Below are 24709 nucleotides of genomic sequence, written 5' to 3' on the forward strand. Positions count from 1 at the left end.
ATTAAGAATTAGTAGGGTCATCTTTAATAATAGACCGTTTCCCATAACAATCAGGTGTTTTTTTTATTTTAATCTTTGCAAATGACTGGTGGAAATAGGAGCTGTCAGATCCCCGCTGTCCTCTATGGGGAGATCGGATGAGAACGGACCGCCTGTCCATTCTCATCCGATCCCATCCGATTCGATCTTCCAGACGGATGGAAAATAGGGTTTCCATCCGTCCGTATTTCACGGACAGGATCGGACCGGAGAGCAGCGGGTGTCAGCAGACATGTCACCGCTGACATCCGCTGCCCCATAGGGATGCATGCAGCATCCGATCAGGTCCACCTGAAAAACTGACAGGCGGATCGGATCGGATCGGTTTGCCCGTGTGAAAGGTGCCTATTACTTCTTACAACACAAGTATAGCTCATCAACTTTCCCAGTCATGTTCTGCTGGCCACATAGGTGGTATTTATCAATGGGGTTGATTTACTAAAACTGGAGAGTTCAAAATCTGGTTCAGCTGTGCATAGAAACCAATCAGTTTCCAGGTTTTTTTTTTTTTTGTCAAAGCTTAATAGACCAAGTTGAAGTTAGAAGCTGATTGGCTACCATGCACAGCTGCACCAGATTTTGCGCTCTCCAGTTTTAGTAAATCAACCTCAATGTGTTTTGTGTTTACCATCTGTCTGAATTACCCCACAACATGCAATCAGCTTCAAACTTGCACTTGCGTCAGGCGGACTCCGTTTTTCTCTGCCGATCACCCACTGAACAGGAGGATGACAGCTGTGTCTCTGCGCTGAGTGCGGAGACAGAGCTGTCAGGTCCCCATGCATCTTTATGGGGGAATTGGATGGGAACGGACCGTCTGTCCGTTCTCATCCGATCCAATCCGATCCGCTGGACGGATGGCAAATAGGGTTTCCATCTGTCCAGATTTGATGGGTCGGATCGGATGTCAGCGGACATGTCTCCGCTGACATCCAATGCCCCATAGAGATGCATAGGGTGACCGTTCAGATCCGCCAAAAAAACTGACAGGTGGATCTGAACGGTCCGCCTGTGTGAAAGGGGCCTTAAAGCCAAGCAACTACTTCTGTGCCCGGTGGCACCAATGTGGCTTGAACAATCCTATCAGTCAACCTAGGCACCTAAATTTAATGACAATGCACAAAGAAACAAGAACTGGCACTCCAGTAATGAGAAAATCACATGATAAGCACTAAACATTTAACATGCAAATTAGATGGAATAAAGACCTGATATGTGCATCACTCTACAGAAACAAACAAGTATTTGGTCAGCATTGCAAGATAAACTGCTGATGCCCACAGAAAACTCCAAGCACCAGAATATTTTGGGTTAATATCACAAATGGCAAAAGTTCAGCCTATCTACCAGCAACTAATTCCAACTAGTAAACTTCAAATTGGAGGGGGGGGGGGGGTGGGGGTTTGGGGTTGATTTACTAAAACTGAAGAGTGAAAAATCTGGTGCAGCTGTGCAAGTGTGCATGGTAGCCAATCAGCTTTTAACTTCAGCTTGTTCAATTGAGCTTTGACAAACAAAACCTGGAAACTGATTAGTTTAGATGCAGAGCTGTACCAGATTTTGCGCTTTCCAGTTTTAGTAAATCAACCCCAAGTTGTCTTGTCTGCTATCACATTCTCTAAACATTTATGTGTCTAGGAACAAAGATTATTGAATAGTCACCAATTCCACTGATTTGCCTGAACATTTATTTTTATGTAGAATAACATAAATATGGCGAGAGTGTAATCACTGCCTAAAGGCAAGAGCTGCACAGCTGACTTGTGCTTATAATAGATGACGATCTGGAGCCTCTCACAGACAAGTGACTGTAAGTGGAGTTTGTACATGGTTACAACAAATATTTAACGGAATAATAACACAAATAAAGAGCTTGCAGCACTGGCGTGTGAATAATGTGCTGGAATCCGGTGTGTGATCTGTGTGTGAACCCTCTGGGCAGTTTAGCAAAACCTGTTCCTGAGGGTAAAGAATTCCATCGCCACCACCTCCCCTTCCCACCATCCACATGTCCATCATACGGAATTCTTATACTTCACTGCTAGTCTAAGCAGCACTACATGAGCTACAGGCTGACAGCATTTCATAGCTTGAAAGCTTGCTTTTGGTACAGATTAGTACAAAATTGCCCAACCTTTTCTGTAACTTTCCTAAACTTAATCACTGCAAGTGATGTTCAGAACAACCAACCTATTTCCACCAGTCATTTGCAAAGATTAAAATAAAAATAAACACCTGATTGTTATGGGAAACGGCCTATTATTAAAGATGACCCTACTAATTCTATATAGCATATTTAAGCAGAGAACAGAAATAATGTGCAAAATGCGCTAATGTGTAATAACTATTTATATTCCAGACTACTGGAGACATACCAGTACCGAAGAAATCAAATAGGATGTAATGACTTACTTTGCACTATATAGATAAGAGTGCAGTAAAGCAGGGACTGCAAAGGCTGGAAATAAAATGTGCTATATTGTGTATAACACATTTACCTACATGTTGTTTAGGTCAAATACAATTGTTAAAACATAGGTATTGAAGCTTGAGCTGCTTTCTGCAATATAAATAAATATGCCTCTGATAAAATGATGATATAAAACTCTATCTTTTATGATAGAGAAGTCCAATAGGCAGGGCCGCTGATAGGGGGGGGGGGGGCACCAGCCCTCTTGTAGGGGGCCAGAGCATACAGGGGGGCCCACACAAAGAGGGGGATTAGTGATGGACAACAAATACAGAAATCTTCCTCCAGCACCTGAATCTGATCTGTCCCTCTCCCTGCTATCAGCTTTTATCTGCTGAGAAAGAGACAGTTGTCCCTCACTAATCCCCTCCCTTGTGTGGGCCCCCTCCCAGCACTTGCTCTAATGTTATCTCTGCTCAGGAGTTTATTTGTAACTTTGTTTCTCTTCCTCTGTCTCTCTGATCACTTAGCTCCAATTGGCCAGCCTGTATATTTTTCTCATCTCATCTTCATTTTTATTTAACACGTTTTTTTTTCTAGATTTAGCAGGAATTATGTGAGTTATGTTATATTTGTGTCTGCTAATAGTGATTCTGTTGTAATTTTAGCTAAAAATATCTTTAATATTTTCTTGGGGGGGGGGGGGGCTGCCAGGTAGTCTGTACGGGGCCCCACGATTTCTAACAGCAGCCCTGCCAATAGGTATCAGCAAAATAAAAAGTAAACCATCCAATGGCAGCAAAGAATGAATGCAATGGACAATATTCCTAGTGAAGGGGTCACAGACATACATTTTTTAACCTGTATCTCCTCACAGTTTGCAAGTAAAATTCTCTATGTATGATGTGAAAGGCAGGAGGCCCACAGCTTCATCCTGTGTACAAAAAGCTTGTGTAGCATTCAGGGCTTGAGAGATGGCAGACAACACACTGATGGGAAGTTCCACACACACAACACAGCCAATGGTATAGTCTGACCGAGTGGACGGCTTCCATATATCACTGAGAAGTTCACAATGTACACAGAGCTATATAGCAACCCAGCAAACACATTCCACACAATCCATGCAGCCCCATAGAACACACCGGCCTTTATGTAATAACACAAAGCAAAGAGTCATGTTATGAAGTAACGCCTAGCAACCCATCAGAAACTATCCTTCTACAGTCTGCAAAAATTCCAAAAGACAATCTGTGAAAACTATAAAGAGCATTGTAGATACTCATTACAGATCTGTCTCACGGTGGTGCAACAAATGGCAGAAAAACTACTTTGCAGAATTGTCTCAAAGATGCAACACAATGGGGGAGATTTACTAAAGCCGGTGCACACAGAATCTGGGGCAGTTGCGCATAGTAACCAATCAGCTTCCAGGTTTTATTGTCAAAGCTTAACTGAGCAAACTGAAATTAGAAGCTGATTGGTTACTATGCACGACTGCACCAGATTCTCTGTGCACCAGTTTTAGTAAATCTCCCCCAATAATTGTACGTGCAACACAATGTACTCCAACATGGAAGAGGTCTTATTTACCTCCACTTTCCTTATTACCAATATGATGGTATTTCTTTATAAATGTGTCGCAACAATTGCGGCAGACAGTAAAAGCGTCACAAATAAGAATTGCATTAATTTGCCAAACACATCAGTATTAACAATGAATGGGGTTTCATGGACTTGGAACATGACTACATCCACGCTGCCAGAAATATGTTGCAAATGCCTTATTGAATTGCCTTCTATATCTAGCTGATTGATAAAGGCTGCACATGGCTGTCTTTCACAAGACTCTATGAAACAAAGGCCAGAGACATCTGAATGCAGCCTCTTAGTCAGCTCAGAAAAACCAACCTGAAATTCAGTATTAATTATATAAAGACTTGTGTGTATTTCAGCTATTGCAGCTTACCGACTATCTATTTGATTAAACAACCAACTATACTGCTAGAAATTAAAGGTAATGCAATACAACGAAGGTAAAGTTATTTACAGCACCAAGAACTGGCAAAGCAACTTTACCATAAGACTCCAGGGAGGAACATAAACATTTCATAATACCATTAACTGACAGACCCAACAAATGGGATTGTTAGCAGTGTGCTTCATATGCCATCCGACTCTGAAAGTCAAGGCATGTCAACTAGAGCAATATTCATGTGTTATACAAGGGTTTAAACCCCATACCCCAAATCCTTTATCAATGGATTTACATGATTGAACAGCCATGCATCTAAAGGGCGGCCATCTTAAATGTATCTAATACAGCAAAGACAAGGATGTTACACTTATGAACCAAATTTTGGTTTTTGGTATATGTGGTCTTGTAGAGATAAAACTTCTGACACATTGTGGTGTTAGAGAAAACTTTATGACCAAGTCAGACTGCTATACAGTATCTTGCTCTCTATATATATATATATATACATTTCATGAACACATTTTACCAAAAAAAAAAAAAAAATGTTTTAACTATGGCTAAACTTTCCTTGCTTGCTTCAAGCACTACAAACGTATTTGAAGCAACAATCAAGCTGTCAGGTGTTATTCAGGTATGTTGCTGAATTGCTTATGAAGGTAAGATGACTTTCCTGGTATAGGAATGAAAGCATTATGAACACTAGTCATTATATTTAAAGTGAGTCCTACCTTGTTCACTGCTGTTGTCCCCACTTTGTGAAGCATGGCCACCACTGGAGGGTCCCGGCGTTCCAGCAGAATGCGTGGATACTGCATCATCGTGATCTCGCCATGAGGCAGGATTCTGATGTTAGCCCCGGTCAGAGAAGAGGACAGCATAAAAAAATTGAAAAGGAAAGTTAGGTAATGAAGATGACCCATCAGCAAGAAAGTCCTGCTTCAGCACATGGAAACACCAACATATACATACATGTTCTTCCCATTCCATCCAATGCTATTTGTATTTATGAAGAGTAGCTACATTTGTATGTTGTACTAACCAGTGGCGGGTATCATTTTTTTCTTTTTCTCAGTCAAAGTTACATTGTTGACTTCATCAAGACATTTATATGGACATCTGCACAAATGCTCTAACACTTTGCAGATCATTATTCTGCTCTTTTCTCAAATGTGTGCCGCTAATATGCTCTATTTGGGAATATGCTAATTAGCTGCACACACTTTGCACATCACCTTGACTCATCTGCATACTAGAGATTCCCAAAATGAAAAGTGAGAATTTGATATGTAAAAAAAGAATACACAAAAAGCCCCACCAAAATACCATTAATGAACTGCGTCAGAGTTTTGGTAAATCCGTGAATGTCAATATGATTAGAATTTCTGACTCAGATAGTGCACAATGAATGTCAGCTTCAGGATGTGATATATTTTAGCAAAACTATCACTAACACAATTCTTTGTATCAGGCTAAAAGTTCTACAATTTTATATTTATAGACAAAGTGTAGATTAAAGCAGATACAAGTCTCTTTCCTACATTGTATTATATGCTGCTCCCTGCTACTATGAACAAAAGAATCTTGTGGGGCAGTTTTGTTTTCCTAAAGGGTATAATCTTTATATTATTCTGTCCTGCCAAGTTAAAGTGTGATCCCACTTTTTTTTAAGCTGGATACTTGGCAGACATAAAGGACAGAAGTAAATGATGATCTACATTCATTAATATATTATTAAATGTAGCTTTTTAATGCAAGCATTGTAAGTTCCTGAATTTATCTGGGTAAAGCAGGGTACACACTAGTAGAAAATCTGCTGAAAATTCCCGCCCGATGTGAAATCATCCAATTTTCGCCTAGTGTGTACAGAGCTTTCAGCAGCCGATGCCGACATTTTCAACGAAAAAAAACGGAGGGAGGGACAAACACCAAAATTTTTTTTCGTCCGTCCCCAGACGACCGATTTTCGTTTGATGTGTATGCAGTACGTCCGTGAAAAATAGGATACGAAAGACCGCGCATGATCTGAAGTTGCTGACAACCTGGAAGTCTAGGAACAAATGTGCCAAAAAAAAGAAAAATCGGACGAGAAATTTCATGAACATTTATGCACTGTCGACTAAAAACGGTAATGAACGCTGAGAAGACAAAGAAAAATCGGAGGATATTTCGTCTGATTTTCGTCAAGTGTGTACGGGCCTTTACAGCCTCTTGCAGTACCCTGTACAAAATGACTCAGACTTGGAGAGGGGGTAGTGTCAGAAGCAGGCAATCAGAGGTGCTACAGTGCTCATGTGATACCATGGGACATGCTGATAGAAAGAGAAAGCAGAGTGACAGAGAGATGGGTTCATCGGTAAGCTGCTTCTCCTTTCACTGTCCAATCACAAGCTGTGGACAGAACAAGGCCTGTTAAGTGTTACCTAAAATGGGCTTTCTTCCCAAAAGTCAATGTGGGTGTACCAGACTCCAACAATCTGCCTCTATCACAGTTGGATATTTTTTTTTTTTCTTGTGCTGCAGGGCAGCACTTCCTCCTTCTCTCCTAGGCAATAATGGCATAGCACACATGTGCACAGATGTGCTGAAGTTCTCTGCTGGGCTTTGGGGCCCAGCAGAGACCCTGAGCACTATGCATGTGCAGGTTTCCTATGGGAAAGTGCGTGAGAACAGCACAATGAAAGGGGGCTGGAACCACTTTTTCTGAGCATGCATGAGCACAGCTAGAGTGTCTGCAGATGCACCGCAGAGCTCTGCCAGGCCCTTAAAGTAGCAGAGAGCCCTTTGGCACATCTATGCATGTGCCGGACAATCAAAAATGGTGGTGCCGATAGGGATGGGGGGTATTTTAACTATCAAAGGGACTGAAGTTCCACTTTAACTGCTTCAAAGAAAATCCAGACTCTTGCCCTGGCAGGGCTGTGCTGTGATAGACCTGTGAAAAATTCAAGACTGGATAGACCGAAATATCTGTTTAGTGGGTAACACAGTTCCCATCTTTGTTTTAAACTGTTTGCCTGGGATTCAGCTTCAATAAGCCTGATGGGAACGTGCATGTGCAGTAACTGGGAAAACCAGAAGTGGCTGCATGAAGTAGAAAGTGGGACATATGTGCGTAAGCCACAATACGAATGATATACATCAGAGAGGACTTTGTAATGAAACTGCAAAAAATAAAGACTGCAGCCTAAAATGTGCAATACATCTACAGAATATATTTTTATAAAGGTAGATTTAGGTATTGTTTGCTCATTTTTAAAGAAGTCTCATTTTAGACTTCTCTGCCCACTATCGCTGGGCAGCCACCAATCTTCCCTTCTGCTCAGAATATTGTTTGGGTGGGATGAAAGATTCAATTGTTAAACGGGTGGCATTGGTGTATGAGCAGCTCCTAAATTATCACATTTATTGTCTGTTACACAATATCGCCATTTGGCATCTGTATGGACCTCCCATATCTGTCAAATTTATCCATGGCCGTGAATGGTCAAATCTGTTCCAGACTGGGCTGTCCACCACCAAGAGGGAGATGTTCTACTCAGCCTGATTTGCACATGCTCAGGCAGCTTTAAAAAGTCTTGCGCTTATATTAAGACAACTCATTAGCTACAACATAGACCTTGCAGTGCCTCTCAAGGGCCATTTGGCAATGGGCTAGCCAGATGGCAGTCACTCCTGCTGTTCAACATATGACGTCACGGGGATGAAAAAGTAAGGCAGATGCTGTACTCGGGCTGACAGAAGGAATTTCAGATTTACAGTAACTGCTCATCTCTCAGATTTAACATTTCTTGTTGCAAAGCGCTACTGAGCATACACTATGAAACTTTCAATCTAAAATGACTATGCACTGCAGAAATGACTGATAAGACAAGCCTAGAGGAAGTTTCAAACATAAATTGTCTGACTTCACAGTGTGAGGGCCAACATCCCCTGCTGTTCATATACACTGCCAAATGAATATCTACTGGAGAGACTGGAACTAGGACTGCAAGACAGAACACACCTATCAGAGAAATGTTGGTAAAGGAAATACAATCTTAAAAAAACAAGCAATTAATGAGAATCAATCAAAGAAAACTTGAATTAAGATTGTATGGTGTGTGTGTAAGGCAATGCTAAAAAAATAAAATAGACTATTTAATGCCATGGCGAATTTTATATGATATTAATACAGTAAACCCCCGCTCCATCGCAGTTCAGTTTTTGCGGCCCCGGTATATTGCGTTTTTTTTTGTAATGTTATTTTACTATATAAATCATTAAAAATGAAATATTTTTGTGTTTTCCATAGCTCTTGCTATGTCTCTCAGTATCTTTTATGTGTTTAAATGAGTTTCTATTGTTTTAAAAGTGTGTTTAAAGACCTTAAAATGCTTTTACATGTACAGTGACAGTAAAAAAACATGCCTACAATGCATTTTAATAGGGTTTTTCTATTTCGCGGATTTTCACTTTTCGCGGCTGGGTCCGGAACGTAACCCCCGCAATGGTTTACTGTATTCCTGTAATCTAAATTGAAGTTACTGTGCAATGTGAGCCAACATATTCTGAGACAGACATACCACAGACCTGGCACTGTGGAAGGACTCAAGTCTAGCCATACATGTATAGATTTATCTATTAGAGAAAACAAACAGATTGCTCCACCCAAACCAAACAGCATTAATGGAGCAATCTATTGTATTCAGTAAGCCACCTATGGCTGCAATGCATACTCAAACAGCAGCTGCATCTGATAGGATGCATTCACTGATCAGCCTATGACTTCCCACCTATTTATCTCCTTCAACTTTTCAGTCAAAGCTTTTTGAGACGGATGGTGCCAGCAGAGCCACCTAAAGCATCCTACATTTTGGGGGGATTGTCAACCCTTTTTAACTTCCTATCCTATCACATTTCACTGTATTGTAAAACTATCAAGATTAAACAATAAGTAATTAATCTTAAGATGAACTAACAGTACACTTATTTATATTATACAAGGCAAACTGAATAAAGATGACAATGTGGAATCACTGGGGGCAGTACATTGGAAGCCAATCCTTAATGAGGTTCACTACATGCTTGTTCCCTTCCATCTATTCTCTGTTGTGTTTAACACTTCGCAAAGTTTTGCAGCTAATAAAAAAAAATGAGCTTAAATGAAGATAGGGAGCTTGATAAATACTAATGTTACAATTAAAAATGATGCTTCCCTATGAAGGCCTGTAAATCTCCATGGTAAATACAGCCAGATAAACAATGGTTGGTGGATGTGGAGGAATGGAAGGTGTCACACGGCACATCTAAATGTGGTGAATTGCATTTCACATAAACTAATATGTTGCAGTACAAATATCTTGTTGCCAAATATTGACAAGCTTGTTTTCTATAAAAAAATATTTATTTGGCGCAGACTTTTGTGGGATTTTTTTTAAACATTTGGCACAATAGTCACACTGTCTTGATCAAATCCTTCAACTTGAACAATTTTGGGTGCATTTCATAAATCAGTGTTTAGTGCAAAAATGTAATTCATTAGCATTCATATTTTCATTAGGACACGCAAATACAAACGCTCACATATTTGAACTGCCTTCATGTTTGTCCTTACCAACAATGTATTAATACCTTCTACTTTGTATTAAGTACTGCTAATGTTTCAGCCTCTGAGGAAGAACTAACTATATCCCATAACTTACATTTATACAACATTCAAGTGAAAGGAAATGCAATTAAACTGTAAATCATTCAATTCAAATGTATCTTTTTTTTTTTTTTTGGAGGACACAAGGAGGTCCCATTCTAGATAATGAATTGTGTAGCTGAAAAGCAAGGTGGACGCATTCCTTAAACACTTGAAACAGCTGCCTTACTTGTCACCTGCATGCGCTAATAACCCAGGCTAATTAATACACTGTAACAACCAGAGTCCCAGCTCCCACCCAGTGTGAATGCAATCCTACACTCCCCTAATAATGCCAGCAAATAGGCCACAAAACTCCATGATAAGTATGACATCTGCTCCTGAAAAATGAAGGTAAATGATTACACCACTGGCAGTGTGCAGATTAATATTAGCTGCTTGAAAGACTTTTTTAAGAACTTGTGTACTATCAACTACTGGACAGAGGAATGTAGCATACAGCAAGACTGGGTAATAAAGTTAAAGGCAACAAAGCGCCTAAAAGTACAGTAATAACAAGTTTTCCCTGCTGAAATGACCCAGTCGGGTCCTTGGATATGTGATGATGCTGTTTCAAAATTTTATTGGAAGCTTATTGCAAAGCAAGAGTTGAAAAATCATAGGGGAAATTTCAGGCACATAGCACAAAGAACAGTGCTGTGCAGTAAGACTGTACCCAGACACATCAAGTGATTGCTGGCACTCTATAGATTTGTAGAAGTCCCACAACACAAACCACTAAGTATGTTTTGTGTCCATTTTTATGCACTGAGCAGATATTTATGAGGCAAGCCTTACCTCCATTAAACCATAGCAATTTTCTGGAAAATCCATTTTAATCAATTCTTGTCCCCATAGAAGAGTATTGGGCAATGGCCAAACGGTATACCGTATGTCTATGAGCAGTCTGTGCTAGAGCCTTATAATCATTGATAGTCTATCATCATCTTAGAAGGGGTAGATTATTGACAGCTAATATCTGATTGGTTGTTTGGGCTCCTGCTGCTTTCGTACTTTGTTATAAAATACTCTAATAAGAGTTGCTTTTGTTATGAAATAGCTGTTGGGGGTACAGAGTTCTTGACTAGCATGGCTCGATACTGGGCTAGAAAACTGGAAACTCAACATTAAAAACTGTACTGGAAAAAGCCTGGGAGATACATGATCATCAAAACAATAACAAAATAACATAAGGCACAATGAGACCCTTTAACATACAGGGAGGACAATGTGGGTTATCTCCCAGTGCAAAAGGTGTGGGGGATGGGTGAACACAGAATAATCCCATATACATACAGAGACAACAATATAAGGTTAATTATTCTGTGCAGTGACAACAGCACTGAGCTGTGACTCTTCCCCCCTACAGAAAGAAAAGGGTGATAATGGCATATATTTTATGACAATAAAAATCCAGGAAAATGCATTTATAAATCACAGATGATACAGTATAAGTAAACAGAAATAGGCAGACAGGCAGATGGATTCTACCTCTTCTTTTCCTGTGAACACAAGTATAACAGCAATAAATTAAACATAAATATAATACCCACAAAAGTGACTATGCAGCATGCTTGTGGGTACATAGGCAGACATTCAACAGAAACCTTAATAATTCAGGCTACAAATGTGCTTTTCCTGCACCCATCTAATTGTATTAAAGAGCAGAGTTTCCAGGTGAAAAGCTGGGAATATTGAGCAGCCCAATACAAAGCGGATGAAAAAGACATCCAAGAAGCAGGGTCCCCTGGGAAGGCATTTTCTATTTGCCGGGCCGCAGCCCCGCAGCTGATAATGCAAGTTGTAATTAATATAAAAGCAGGAGACAATATGGGAAGAGCTTGTACTTGCACTGCCACAAGAGATCTCTGCGCCTAGAATGTGTTTCTCATTTACACAATAGTCTGCCCTGCAAAACCCGACTTTATCAGAAAACTCTCTCCCTGGGAAGGTTAAAACATTGATTTACTAACATCTCTGGATATTGCTAAAACTATAAAACAGCATATACAGCTGCACTTTGTTTTTATTTAATAAGTTTAATAAATTACTCCTTTTATGATTATTCTGTAAATCTATAGGGAAAAAAAAAAAATATATATATATATAATATAGTTTCTGTTTATGTGCAGCATGCAGGTACATACTGTTAGTATGTTTACTTTGTAAGTTGTTGCCAACTCTTCTGCTGAGACATAACAAAAGGTTTTCATTCTACTATTAATTTTAAGTACAAGAACACTGGGGAATACTGCAGATTTATTGTTTCCCAAGAGACATATATCTCTGTCCGCATCCTATACAGTGCAATTGTATGTTGTATGTGTTCTAACAGGAACTATACGTTGAGAGGTCACAATAGTCTTGTATGCCATGTCACTTCCACCCTTGTACCCCTTTTATCATCCTAGCAGAGAATCCAATGGGCACATTTTTCCCAGCACAGCACAGCAAGGTCCAGTGCTCACTAGATAAGAGTACTGGAGGAGCCTGGCATTGAGCACAGACTATGACTTCTTGTAATTCTGTACAAACTATATTTTAAGACTGAAGAGGCCTTTGAAGTCAGTGATATCTATAAGATGCATGGTTTTCATTTTCTGTTTTACCTACTCTTTTAGTGCCTGATTTAACTATTTCTAAAGATATACTAGTACACTACTCAGACATCATGTTTCCTCACATTTCATTTTATCTGCATTTTACATACAAGTAAAATAAAACATAGCATTGATATCATCTGATGTCATTGAAACACATTTTTATGTTAACATGCAAAGGTCTTGCGAAATTACCAGCTATAGAGGCAACGGGGCTGCTTTGTTGATAGAAATAGAGACCACAACTACTCTAAAAGTGAATTTTTAATCTCTTAGTAGCATACTCCCTCGCTGAGCTTTTCCTCATGAGCACTAAACTGAGACTTAGTAATTATTTTCTAACTTTGCCCAGAGAATCTGTGCTCACTTCTATCTCTGACAGCGGAAATACTTTCTTGAACCACCACTGCTGACTTCTAAGAAATTGCAAAGCAGTTGTTAATAGCATGCTAACCTCCTGCTACCAGGCCCTGAAACATCTCATGTGTATCTGAGCTCCAAATGGATATAAAACTTTCCCAGAATCAGAATTGGTGTATTTTATTGTTTCTAAAATATTTTTTGTATTTTACATCTATGTGACACAACAATGTTGAATAAAGCACAAAATATTAAAATACCCCAATAAGGCTCAAAAGCCACACCACTCCAATTATTTTACTTTTATATACCGTATCTTGATGTAGCAGAGTTAGTTTGCTTCATGAAAAAACTTCTTACATATGGCTTTGAATGGCTATTTTATTCTTGTATTTTTATGGCACCAAACTTTTAATCTTTGGGGTTGATTTATTAAAGTATTAAAGGAATAAAGACTGCTCACTCAGCAAAGTGAATGTTCAGTTTGTGAAGTGCGTGTTTACTGAGCTTAGTAAATAAAATATAGCCGTGTTCACTTTAATAAGCCAATCATGTGTAAGAAAAAATGTATGTTTTCTTTCTACTTTCTGCGGCACATGACTGCTTATTGAAAGTGATTACACTTCACTTTATTTACTTTACTTAGTGCACATTCTCTACTCCCTTTGTAAATTAGTCCTATTGCTTCACAGAGTATAGGGAATCATTCACATCAATCCATGCCTCTTTAGAAGCGTGCAATCTAATGTCCCTATCATACACAGCCTAGGACCAGATATGGTTGGAAGCCGATAACTCTACCGGTAGGTTTTCTCTTTATGTAGGAGAAAACTGGAGAACACGGAGTGGACCCACATAAACACAGAGAAAACATAGTGTATATGTTCTGTAGTTAGTCTCCCTGGTGGAAAATGAAAGCAAGATTTCAGAGCTGTAAGCCTAGAACGTTAAGCACATAGCCGCCATGCTGCCCAAGACGTCCTACTGATCATATAGCCAACATCAATGCACTATTATACACAGAATCCAATGACATATCTGACACAAATTTCAACAAATAGGTGCAATGACTCCAGATTCAAGTGATATAGGATTTAGCACTGGGATATTTCAGTGCAGTGTGTTATAATGAAAGAGATCACACAATGTTCCTATTCCTCATATGCAGAGAGTAATTGCCATCATATGCTCCTAGTATCATTTCCACCTCACATGCAGTGTAATTCCTGATACTCACAGTATGACTCCCATTAGATAACACAAAGTAATGCCTACCATATACATTGCATCATTTCAACAGATTCACATGTGAGCAGACTTTCTGCAGCTGCTGTTATTTCTGGCAGGTCCTATTCAAGATAGATTGAGAATTCAGATTTTTTTTTCTTTTATATATAAATTCTTATATCCTGTTTAGGAAGTGAACAAAGATCTACCAACCTGGGGATAGGTTTACGTCTTTGGCAAATCACCCCTATTCGCCATTCAACGTATTTCCACGTTTAAAAATACATTTGTTTTTATTTACTAAGTGTCATTGTTAACCTCCTGGTGACACAGAAATATGAAATTATACTCATTACAGCTGAGACTCTTATTTACTATATATGATACTTAATGAGGGGCGACTAACTACAGCCTGCATCAACACATCCCTGAGATTAGAGAAGAAATAATAGGGTAATACACAAATGGACACTGCTTTCAAGAAGAAAAAATGATAATGGATTTACCAAAATAGTCTATATGTAGCTTTAATGGCTTGCAGTTAAGTTGATCTATTTAGAAAACCGAAAAAACAAAATGTAATGTTGCCCACAGTAACCTTATTTTACAGTTTACAAAACTAAAAGGCAAATGTTTCTATTTTATTATAATCTGCGCTTTTACTTTATCTAAAGTCTATATAACTTAACAAAGAATTAAAAAAAAAAAAAAACGACTCTGCAGTATCTATTCTCCTCATTGGTCTGTATTGATAATATAAAAGGCCTTCTAGATCAGGTCCTGGGTAACAGATTTGTCTGATGCACAGCTAACATAAACTGGCCTGGAGCAAATGCCAGGGAATTCTTGACAAGTCCAATTCTGAGCTTTAGAAAGCACCTAAATATACCATCTTCATAAAGAAACGCACTCCAACTTGGCATCATAACCTGACATACTCCTGAAATGATTGAAATTCTTTGACTAACAGATTTACAAACCCTGAAAGCACTAAAGACGCCCTACTTTACGTTCATGACAAATACCTATCAGCCATTGGGACAACAAACCATTCAGAAATGAGCTAAACCACATTTACATCACAAACTGACCTTTGAACTTGAAACTTTCCTCCAGACAAAGCATAAAAAACGAGGACAAGTTATAAAGACAATGTTGTCCAAAGTATAGGACTATGTCGTTTTAATAACGTTTATTAAAGACTTCCAAAAAAAATCCAACAGTGTCTGTAAAAAATTGACTAATAATATTTAATTTCTAGGTATGATTCCATTTACCAGCTATTAAAAAGGTAATTTGGGATAAATTACTCATACAAAGTTAGTGCACTGGTAACTTTTTTTGGCACTGTAGCTCACTTACTAAATTACTGACATTTAAAAAAAAAAAAGTTGGTACAGCAATCAACGAGAGTGAATCCACCACAACCAATATCACCCACTGGCTTTGTTTACCTGTCAGGGTTTCCAGAAGTGAGGGTCTTCCCATCAGAGACCCTAAATCCTCCTTTCAATCCTGTATAGTCTTTTACTCCTCCTCCACCCAATGCACTCTCTACATATGTAAAGTAAAACCTTTTGACAGGAAGAGTGGGGTACCCTTGTGTAAGTGGGACTGGGAAATCAAGCCCAGTGACCTTGCAAATGAAATCACTGAGAAGCTGAAACTCGCCAAAATCTACCAAAAGATAAAATATCAATTTTGGGTGGACTGTGCCTTTACCAGCCAGAGTAGATATGTATTGCTAAAAAATGAATTATTTTTTTGAGGAACCCAATTCAAATTAATTATTGCATTGGTTAACGGAACCCCGGGAAACATTTTATTTTACTGTTCTCATTATGTTGATTGAATTACCAAAGTAAACAAAGCCAGTAAAGTAAATAAGGCCATCATAAAAATATTTCTTTTTGATTAAGCGAACCTTGAACCATAATGCATGGTAAATTGCTGCAAAACTTTAATCTTTAGTAACATAATCAGGGGAGCATGACAATTATGCACTGTTAAGAAGCACACCAGACAACTGTTGCTGAACTACACAAGTTGCTGATCAACACTGGCAGTAGGCTGTACCTTCATAGAGAAAGTGTGTATGTGCTTTTGTGCAAATAAAAGAACATATAAACAATGAAAAAATAAAAGCAATAAAAACAAGACAAATATTAAACAAATTAAACACATTAGGTATAGAAAATGTATACCTGTGTAGTTAGCCAACACACAGACACACAATTAAAAATACATCTGAGAAACACCAACCAATGAAAGCCCAGCTTTATCCCCCATCACTCCAACAAACCCTTATTTTGGCTTTTTTTCAGTTTAAAAAGGTGTTGAAGTTTTACATATGGAAATAAAACTCTTCTATCTGGATTCATCCCGCGAGTCATATGTCCACCAATTCATCATTGTTATGAGAGGTTAATATATTTTATATCTACTGTAATGAAGTGTTACCTTAATAGGGTTTAATAAATGGCCTTGTGTTATAAATTTATGTATGATGGGTATTGCTTAAAAAGTAAGCACAATCTATTGCCTAGTATAAAGATTACAGCACTTTGTTTAAGAAAAGTCACTACAGCCTGATAGAGTATTATATACATATATACATATACAAACAGGAGAATTGTAAGGTAACAAACATAACACATGTATGGATCCATTTCACACCGAATTTTATTAAACTATGCTGTTTATTACAATAATGTTCTGATATAATCTCACAAATTGGAAATCCATTAATTTAAAAAAAAGAAAGTGAAAAATAAGAAAAAAAAAATAACACCCTGAGAATGACAAAAAATATGATCTAATGGTATTTAAAATGATGTGAGTGTGTTTGGATGGTAAAGCTCAATTTTTCATGGTGTGGGCTCTGCACCTGAAACAACTTGTGTCTGACAGTGCCAGTAGACACACACAGCGCCCGTACTATGGAGGGAGGGCACACATTCTACAGCAACTGCACATACAGTCCAGTGGAAAGGAGGCCGAGATCCCCAAAAATAACCCAACAACAGAACACTGAGGGCAATCCTCCATCTATCAAAAACACTGTTTAACACTATAAACCCCCTATCCTATTTTAATTCCCACAATACAAGTTTCACACTAGCAAGAGGAACTATATATTTGACTGTTGTGAAAATAATGAACATTAAATTTGGCAATGTTAGTCTACCATTTCAATGCACTTCCTTTATATCGATTCCTCATGGTTGTAAATGGGAAGGTGATTTACAAAAGGTAATAACACCTCATACTGTATTTGCAAAGTAATGGCCATCTGAAAGACGGAATTGGGGTTGCGTAAATTTAAAACGATATAGTAGAATGAAAAAAAGCACTGGGTTTTTGAAGTGACCACAAATTAACCGAGCTAGTGTAAAATGCCCCCCCCCCCCCAAAAAAAAAAATGCTAAACATTTTGTAAAAACATTAAAATAATTGGTGGGCATTATCAATTTCACTAACGAATGAATGGCTTAACTTAATAAAAGTCATTTTTACACAGCCTTGTGATCAGATATGGCCACGGTCAGGGAATTTAACTCCTCTAAGCCTGAATATTAGTAGTGAACACATAGCACTGTAAGAATGAAATGCTCCTCGGTCCCTTACTATTCCTGGGCCCTGATAAGATTCCTGAAAGCCAACAGCCCAAACATGCTATGCTATAGCAGGCTGGCAAAGTGGCATATAATTACAAATAAATAAATAAATGAAAGTGAAACTGCGTAATTTGGTGGAATATTATTATCATTATTATTATCATTATACATGAATATATAGCACCCACAGTTTGCCTATATCCCAACACACTCAACATATATGTATGTTTTGTTATTTATTAACATGCATGTCATGTATTTATGTTTTTATTTTTTCTTGTTGACCAATAACTATTTTAGGAAGCCAAAATCTTTACATATATTCAAATCTACTTCTATATATCCGAATACTTCTATATATTCAAATCAGAAAAGCATGAGAAATGGATTGTGAACTTTTAATTTTTTCACAAAACATTCTAATGGATATCCCATAGCAGTGGTTGATCCATAGTACTGTTTGTTACTTGAATAACAAGCAATTAAAGAAATTATCATCTTTTTACAGCACCATACTAGAAGGTATAGAGAAACGTAGACACCCCCTCTCTATTTTCTGCTCCCTTATCTACTAAATGTGTTTAAAGTAGTAATGTTCATCACATATAAGCCATATAAACAAGCTCTTGCTGACCTCAGGTAACCTCCCAAGTGGAAGGAACAATTGTTATCATGAGTGGAGAGGCCTCTCATAGTTGCACCTCTTGTGGCGTTGTTGCTGTGCTCCCACAATAAGCAATCAATTGAGCCTTCCATAATGATAATGCTGTCATATTGTATAAAAGACATCACAAATCTTTATTTCAGGAGAATTAGAAAATGCAGAGTTCACTACATCCACACAAACCCAAAACACAGGTGCAATCGACTCAAAATATTTTCAAACATGAATCAGATTACTCCCTTGCTTACTAAGTCATGTAATGCTTCTCCTACCACGGTGAACACGACCATGTTTAATGAAACACATAGCAAGCAGCAAAACATAGAAGAGGGTTGGAGAGGCAGATATAAATATTGCTGCGTGGCCTTGTGTGGGTAACTCTAATCTAGTGAAAATATAAAGTATGTACACTTAGTATGTGTTTACATGCTTACAATATATCAGTAACAACCTGTGACTTGCAAACTGGTATTAAACCACAAGTCCCAGCATACTACAGATACCTGATAATCTGAGAACTGACATTCTGTCACTGGCTTGCTATATCTACTGTCATTTAACACAATATTTCAAATTTTAACAATACGTTCTTACCCTGAACAACCAATCAGAAATCAGCTTTTGTTTATCTGGCTGCACTGAACTTCTATACTGGGTATCTGGCAGTTCTGAGACGGGTCTAATGTAAAGGGGTACTAGTATAGTCCTGGAATACACCGGTTCTATACCTAAATGCCTATATCTTAAAATGTAAGCAGCATATGAAAAGGAGTTGTAAGTGATACACAGCTTAAAATAAGCATGTAATATAAATACAATAAATGCCACTGTTTTTGCTGAGCAAGAATTATATGTTTCACATGCAGGTAAATAAACCCTCATTTATTTGAACAATCAATATTGCATGTTAATCCCTTTCCTAAATATTTGATACTTGGTGATCAGGTGTAAGTTATCCAATACCCTAAAAATACATTGATGTAACACCCTATACTGATACAGCTTTTATATGTTGTATGCCTGATGAAGATGAGAGAATTGCACAAGTGGCCAAGAGTGGTATAAAGGGTTAATTCTGGAGCCAGGCCTTAGGAATATTTGGGCTGAGCATGTGAATGAATGTGAAGATAAGTCAGTATAGTTGCTTGCTGAGTGCAGTTTTAAGCAGTTAGGTAAAACTGTGACAATGAATGACAGCAACTGCAGATCCTTTGATAACTATAGTTATGAGTTGTTTGTTAGTGGGATTAAGTAAGCTGGCATCACTTATAACTTCATTATATTGTTTGCTTTTAGAACAATCAGTATTTACCAAGAGCATGTCATCAGAGTTTACATGACTATAAAGAGGGAGGTAGGATGGGAATCCTTACATTGGAGGAGACTGCAATGTGTGACTATGCCGATAGGGGGTTAAATGTGCATTAGCAGAGCAGTGAATGAATTATTTGTCAATTCTTTGGCTGGTTCAATAAGAAAAATTGTTATTTACAGGATGTAATTGTCTCTCAGTCAGTACCTAATTTTTTAACTTATAATTTTTTTTTTTTTTAGATTTTATACAACATTGGTTTTACATTTGCACACTACATCTTCAATATAAGAAGTCACTGTGCAAAGATGATACAGTAGATAAAAAATTAATCACCTTGAGCTTCAAGTTATAACACAAATATAATATTTAGCAGTCTTGTCTTAGGTTGTAAAGGCTTATGCACTACGCCACACTATGTACCTAAGGACTATATCAGAACCAGAACACCAGCATCAAAGCCCAATCTATCATAGTCATCCACTGTGCCCAAAGACCTCTCATATTTTCCTCTCTGACAGGATTTCATGTGGAATTAAATGTGGTAGGAATTAGCAACCAGGAGATACTCAATTCCCATGTATAGCAATACTCATTCATTACTGCCCCCCCCCCCCCCAAAAAAAAAGGAAAACATGAAAAAAAAAAGCTAAAAATTAAAATAAAAAGTGAAAGCCAAATATAATCACTTGAAAAAGTAACAGGTAGCTGCAGATTACTAATTCCAGTGAAGCTGTATACACATGCACATGCAACACACACATCATAGGTTTAACTGGATGGACTGATGTCTTTTTTCAACCTCACTAACTATGCATACACAGAACTGTACTTCTGTAATATATTGAGTTATTTAACTGGGAAAAAAAAAAAAAAATAAGAAAATGAATGTCATCTCTAGCAATTGTCTTTTAAGTTTTTTTTTTTTTTCCTTTTTTTTTCATGCATCATTATCTACCATCAAATATATACACAATAAATATTAAATATATTATATTTTTTACAGAACAAATATCTATAAAAAAAACAATCATTGCAGCCAAACTTATTATGAAAGTAAAAAGATATAGGAGAAATAAAGTAATGAAACCTGTGTAAACTATTTATTTTTACACAATTTACTGGTGGGATTTATGCTAACAGCTACATAAAAAAAGGTTTATTTTTACTTTTAATGTATTCCATGGTTTACATTTCTGAACTTGACAAAACAGAACGTGCATTTACTCAGGCAACTGCTTTTTTAAAAAAAAAAAAAAAGAAAGCAGTAACTTGTTAGTAGCTAAAGTGTTATTGCTTATATCTGAAAAAAATATATAAATAAATACTTTGCAATCATGCACACAAATATATAGTGTTAAAAATTATTTTTTATGCTAATTTATATATTTATAAAAAAAATTACAAAATGTATTTGCTATAATTGATTTTGACACATTAAAAAAAAAAAAAAAAAAAATACTGCTAAAACTTAAAAATGTAAAACTGACCCGGTCACCTAAGCCATACAGTTCACTAGGACTATAAAAAGGTTCCTTATTACCAAGGAGCAGAGTAAATTGGCTTTAGCTGTTGCCATCTGTCAGACCCTAAACAGGCCGGGTGTGTAATCTACTAAGCGGGACATGAGCTTTTAGACTGTACTGGGAAAGGAAGCTGTACTTTACAGAGGGGGAGGAATGTATACATGTACTGCAGTATATATACAGATCCTGTCTATTGTTCATCCCTTCCTAAATCCTCAAAACCTTTGGCAACAAAAAAAACTTGGAGCTGAATCAGCGGCCTGAAACAGACCACAGCAGGAACATGTCCTGGAACTCTGTTCACTTTTTATTTTACAAATGGGGAACAAAAAGAATAAAATGTAATAAAAGAAATAATATTATATATATATATATATATATATATATATATATATATATATATATATATATATATATATATATATGTATATATTTATGTATTTTTTTTCAGGCTCTTTTTATCTTCTATAAAACCCAACAATTAATTACAAAGGCTATATATATATATATATATATATACACACACACACACATATATATATCTATATGTATATTATGTATATATATGATTTACACACACATATATGTATATATATATATACATATATATATATATATGTATATATATATATGTATATATATATATATATATATATATATATTATGTAAATATATATATATATATTATATATACACATATACACACACACACACACACATATATAAATAGATAATTATGATGAACATACAATAGTGTAATGAATATTTCTGGCTTTTTATCTTCTTGAGACCCCAACAGTTAATTACAAAGACAAGCCTGATTTCAAATAATCACTTAATACTGACAGAAGACTGGGAAGTAAAAAGCGTCTACTTTCTATTTATAGTGAGGAGGATTACACAGTGCAGGTCACATGGCAAAACACAACAGCAGTGATAACACAGACAACAATAATAAACTACAGCACCATAAACAGTCATAGAAACACCAGAATAACAAGGATCGAGGAACACAGCACTCCAGTCCCTAGCTGACTACTGTCAAACCTTCAATAAAAAGGCTGATTTTTAATGTGCCGAATTATTAAAGTGTTAGAAATCAATGCTTAACCTTAATACCGCTGTTAATAATTCTCTCCAGCTCTCCCTAATAGAAAGTCAATTATTGGTTCATTAAATGTTACGATCCTTTACAAGAAGGGGCTCGGGGCGCCTGCCTGGTGTGTACCTTGTACCCAATAAAAAAAATCGCCAAAGGGGGAAAACACAAAAATGAAATATGCACTACAGCCAAATAGTTGAGGGATGTGCCGCAGCAGAACACAGGATAACAGGGCGAGAAATGAAAGTAGAGAGCCCAGGCTGGGCTGAGACCCTGAGCACCAACATACAAGACATGACTGTGTCCAGCAATACACACTGCGATGTGTACACACACAGCCTGAGAACACATGGAGAGGACAAACAACCCTGAATACATCCACCAACCATCACCGACCACAATATAATCAGCACAGGGAGTACATAGCACCAGGCACACACCATCATCATCATCATCATCATCATCATCAGGCCACCACCAGAAGTAATAAAGAAGAGGGGACTCACGTGGTCTGCGAGGTTTGTGGAGGATCCCGACAGTTCTTCGTGGTCAGACTTTGAGCTGCCGTCCCTCTCATCAATCACTAAATCTATGGGCATTTTTCCTTTCAAACAGCTGATGTATCGATGGCAGAAATTATCGCACAATTCGTGGACCTGGGGAGGTGGGGGGAAGAGGGAAGCAATGATGTTTTGGTGGAAAGAGTAACAAGCCAGAGTGTCCTCCAAGAGTAACTATCATTAAGGACTGTAATAGTTGCAGGCAAGGAAACAATAAAGAAATTGTAGCAGCAGATATTATTCTCTGGAGACCCGGGGCAGCAACAAGTAGAGAGGAGGAGAGGAGAGAAGGAAAGGACTGAGGGGAGAAGGAGAGCTGAGGAAAGGCAGAACAGAGGTAAGGGAAGGGGGCTAGAAGAGGAGAGGAAACAGAGGAGACATAAAGGAAGACAGAAGAGGTGAGGGGAGAACAAGACAGAGGAGAGGTAAGGGAAAACAGGAGAGACAAAGCAAGACAGAGGAAAGTAAAGAGAGAGCAAAGGTAAAGGAAGACAGAGGAGAGATACAGAGGAAAGGTAACGAAAGACAGACAGAGGAGAGACAAGGCAAGACAGAGGAAATGTAAAGGAAGACAGAAGAGAGATACAGAGGAAACGTAAAGAAAGACAGACAGAGGAGAGACAAGGCAAGACAGAGGAAAGGTAAAGGAAGACAGGGGAGACATAAAGAATAAACAAAGGTGAGGAAAGGCAAGAGTAGGGGTAAGGGAAGATGGAGGGGAGGTAAGAGGGGATAGAAGAGATGTAAGGGCAGAGGAGAAAAAAGGATAAGGGAAGATAGGGGAGAGATAAGGATAAGGCAGTTTGGAAAGTGAGGAGGAGAGAAGAAATGAGGGAAGAGAAGCAAGGGGACAAGGATCGAAGAAAAGATGAGGCCACAACAAAAAATAGAAAATAAAGATACATACAATTGGGAATTGCAAGAATAAGAGATGGAGGAAATTATGGGCAGAGAAAAAAAAATGAATAAGTAAAAAGGGAGAAGAAAGCAATCAGAAATTGGCATAAGGGACAAAATTGGTGATAAGACTTGGGATGGGGCAGAACTGAAGGGAATAGTTGGGTTGGGGATAACGACCAGGGAGCAGGCCATGATTAATGGTAACACACTAGTGTGGGCAGCAGAGGCTGGAGCTGCCAGTCCACCCTCCCCAATACCCGGGGCCACTAATTGTCATCCGTGCCCATGGGTGCCAGCATTACAGCCTTGTTGTATCCAATGTCTCTGTATTCACAAGAGGGGACACATCTATTCCCTCAGTCCGGGTTCACATCCATGTGCCAGGGGCAAGTGGGCTCCAGTGCCCGGCAAGGGAACACTCCTCTGGGGGCATCTGGGTGCCACATTCCGCTCATAGATAACTGCATTACAAATTAGCTTTAGCGCTGCGAATTAGTTTCGCTCAATTAAGTGTCCACAAGAAATTCGCATAATTGAACCCGACGGCAGAGATAACGGTGGTGTCATATCTCCGCTGTACCCCATGCATTAATATTCTTATTATGTGGAATAATAAAGTATATGAGATGAATATCGTACACTGAAAAATAAAACAAGCACTCTTTAAAAATAAATAAATAAATATATTTATAAATAAATATATACATTGTACCCAGAAGACGGTGTGTGTATATGTGTGTATATATATA

General features: G+C 37.8%; 1 protein-coding gene across 3 annotated transcripts in view; it reads right to left on the bottom strand.

Moving 5' to 3' along the window:
- The window catches only part of MEIS2 (Meis homeobox 2), a 189587-nt gene that overhangs the window by 156251 nt on the left and 8627 nt on the right, over window positions 1-24709 (bottom strand). For all 3 annotated transcript variants that reach the window (XM_082275577.1, XM_082275576.1, XM_082275575.1), the window contains exons 6-7: window positions 23007-23156; window positions 5156-5270 (exon numbers count right to left, since the gene is read on the bottom strand). In XM_082275577.1, the coding sequence (XP_082131703.1) occupies window positions 5156-5270; window positions 23007-23156 (265 nt within the window). The remainder of the gene's footprint in view (window positions 1-5155; window positions 5271-23006; window positions 23157-24709) is intronic.

Source organism: Pelophylax lessonae (genome assembly GCF_965119305.1).
Source record: "Pelophylax lessonae genome assembly, chromosome: 13".
Lineage (NCBI taxonomy): Eukaryota > Metazoa > Chordata > Amphibia > Anura > Ranidae > Pelophylax > Pelophylax lessonae.